This window comes from Argentina silus (genome assembly GCF_951799395.1).
Source record: "Argentina silus genome assembly, chromosome: 17".
In the NCBI taxonomy this organism is placed as follows: domain Eukaryota; kingdom Metazoa; phylum Chordata; class Actinopteri; order Argentiniformes; family Argentinidae; genus Argentina; species Argentina silus.
This window is the reverse complement of record NC_139671.1, coordinates 12,137,740-12,140,239: the sequence shown is the minus strand read 5'-3', so window position 1 is coordinate 12,140,239 and position 2,500 is coordinate 12,137,740. Positions and strand designations below refer to the sequence as shown.

Genomic DNA, 2,500 nt, shown 5'->3' with positions numbered 1-2,500 from the left:
AGATGGACCTGAGGAAACAGCAGAGGAGGGAGCTGCTCTTTAACGAGGTGAGGGACTGAAGTGAAGGACACATTAACTGGTTGGTCTAGGTACAGTAACTTTCAGTAAAAAAAGAAAGTTCCATCACTATACAAAATCTAACCAAATCTCTATGATGTTACAATGAGATGAAGGAATCATGAACTCTGGCATATATGAGCTGGTTGACAGTCTTCATCCATGGTTCAGGTATAATGGGGTGAGGCGTGAGCTGTGTGGGATACATCTACTGCGGGTGAGGTTAGAGTAAGGATTCTTCTCACACATTGCATTTGATGTTTTGTTCCACTATGTATTGGTATGTAAGGGTATATCTGTGAGCCTATTACAGATGTTGCCAAGGCAACAAGAGAGCAGTATTTTGGGTTTGGGAAAGGGTGAGCGGAGCCTCTTGCAGTCCAACTGTGTGCTGTGTCTGCCTGGTGTACGCAAATAGAGCTCTCCTTTAGCTCTCAATCCCAGTGCTCTTGTCCGTGAGACAGGCAATCAGATGAGCTCCACAGATAGAGAAACACATCTGAGGCGGTATAAGATTATGTAAACAACATGTTGTTTTTGGTTGATGGTTGATTATCATGTCGGCAACATCAAACCATTGCAATATCTTGCCCTTGCATATTTTCAGTCAATGATTATAAATTATTTGTTGTGTGTGTGTGTTTGTTTTTGTGTGGGTGTGCAATTTTAGAGCAATGTTATCCTATTAACATTTCAATCTAATCCTTTTTCATTAAGCCGCCGTAACACATCAAAATTACAAAAAACAAACAAACTGAAATTATATTTATTTGTTTATTTAATTTTGGAATATGTAGATTATTCTATGAAATAATTGCCTTCTCCAAATTCCATCCCATAAGCAGTGTTGACATACTTATATGTGAAAGAGCAAACACTCTGCACTTTCTTTTCATAATAAAATGTTGCTCATTCAGATCATTGGATTTGCTACTACAGAACTTAATCACATCAACAGATTCCACTGTAAATTGAATCATTCTCCAAATTGAAATCTACAGTTTATACCCAATCAGTTTCTCAGCTACATGTTGTCATATATATTCTGACATCCTGGATGGATGAAATAATGAATAAGTGAAAGTAATTTATGGACTTGGTGTACTGTCTTCCTCTAACCAAGTCCCCCCCCCCCCATTGCTGGTGTTGAAGGAGAGGTTATTTTCCTGGCACCATCCACCAGGACTCTTACCTCTTCCCTGTAGGCTGTCTCATCATTGTTAGTGATCAGGCCAACCACAGTGGTGTCATCAGCAAACTTGATGATGGAGTTGGAGCTTTGCGTGGCCACAAAGTCATGGGTGAACAGGGAGTACAGCAGGGGACTAAGTATGCAGCCCTGGGGGGCCCCTGTGTTGACAGTCAGAGTGGAGGAGGTGATACTGCCTACCCTCACCACCTGGGGCCAGTCCAGGTTCCAGTTACACAGGGAGGTGTTAAGACCCAGGTCCCTGAGCTTAGTGATGAGCTTGGAGGGGACTATGGTGTTGAATTCAGAACTGTAGTCACTGAACAGCATTCTCACATACTGTAGGTATCTCTCTCTTCAGAGTTGGTCCGTCCCAAGCATCCCATGTAGCATTCACTGTTTCTTTATCCCTCATTTTGTTTCAGGTGGTGATCATGCGAGACTATCACCACGAGAACGTTGTTGACATGTACAACAGCTACCTGGTGGGTGACGAACTCTGGGTCGTCATGGAGTTCCTGGAGGGAGGAGCCTTGACAGACATTGTCACTCATACAAGGTAACCAATCATGTTTTTTAAGACTTGTATACCACTGACAAGTGAGGACCTCTGCCTTGTCTTATTAGAAACGTGTGTTAGTATGTGAATCTCATTTAAAGTGAATCTCCGATCATCAATAACCAGATAGTGGTATTTGGATTCACAACCGCAACAGAACACAATGTATGATAAAAGCCCAATGTCTGCAGCAGACCACATGACATCAGAGGTCAAATTCGACCTAGTCCTTTCAAACCTACCTGTTTAATCCATAGCGATCGCGGAATCCCTTGAAAAAAATATTTCATTTACAAACGCTGTTTTGGTCCGGAATAAGCACCATTCTAAAATGGAATAAACATGTTGTTACTGGCCAGGGGTGTTCTAGGAGAGTGGACTCTTCGCCTTTCTGTCTCTGGTGGCTGCCTCTTCCAATCGTGCGTGCATGCAGAAACACAACAGCTAATGTCCAACACTGCATGTCCATTTCAGGGGGGTTATATTATTAGTAGGGAGGATGTTGTTGTTTGGGAATTCAAACTGCATTTCACCACGGTGGCCCGAGGTGGCAGATTTCCAACAAACTTACGCCCTGCTGTTTTAAAGGCCCTGCAATCTCCAAACTACCTCCAGCAGCCCCCTCTCCATGTTACCAGCAGAACCATCCAGCTAGGTGTTCTTCTTGAGGACATTATTATCGGCTTCTATTATCT

At 42.8% G+C, this 2,500-nt stretch overlaps 1 protein-coding gene across 1 annotated transcript in view; it reads left to right on the top strand.

Annotated features, from left to right (window-relative positions):
• pak5 (p21 protein (Cdc42/Rac)-activated kinase 5) overlaps positions 1–2,500 on the top strand; it is a gene marked incomplete at both ends in the record, with an annotated part of 31,890 nt that overhangs the window by 24,074 nt on the left and 5,316 nt on the right. Inside the window, 2 exons of the mRNA XM_083688590.1 lie at positions 1–47; positions 1,672–1,805. The exon at positions 1–47 is cut by the window's left edge and continues 108 nt beyond it. Of these exons, the coding sequence (XP_083544716.1) occupies positions 1–47; positions 1,672–1,805 (181 nt within the window). The remainder of the gene's footprint in view (positions 48–1,671; positions 1,806–2,500) is intronic.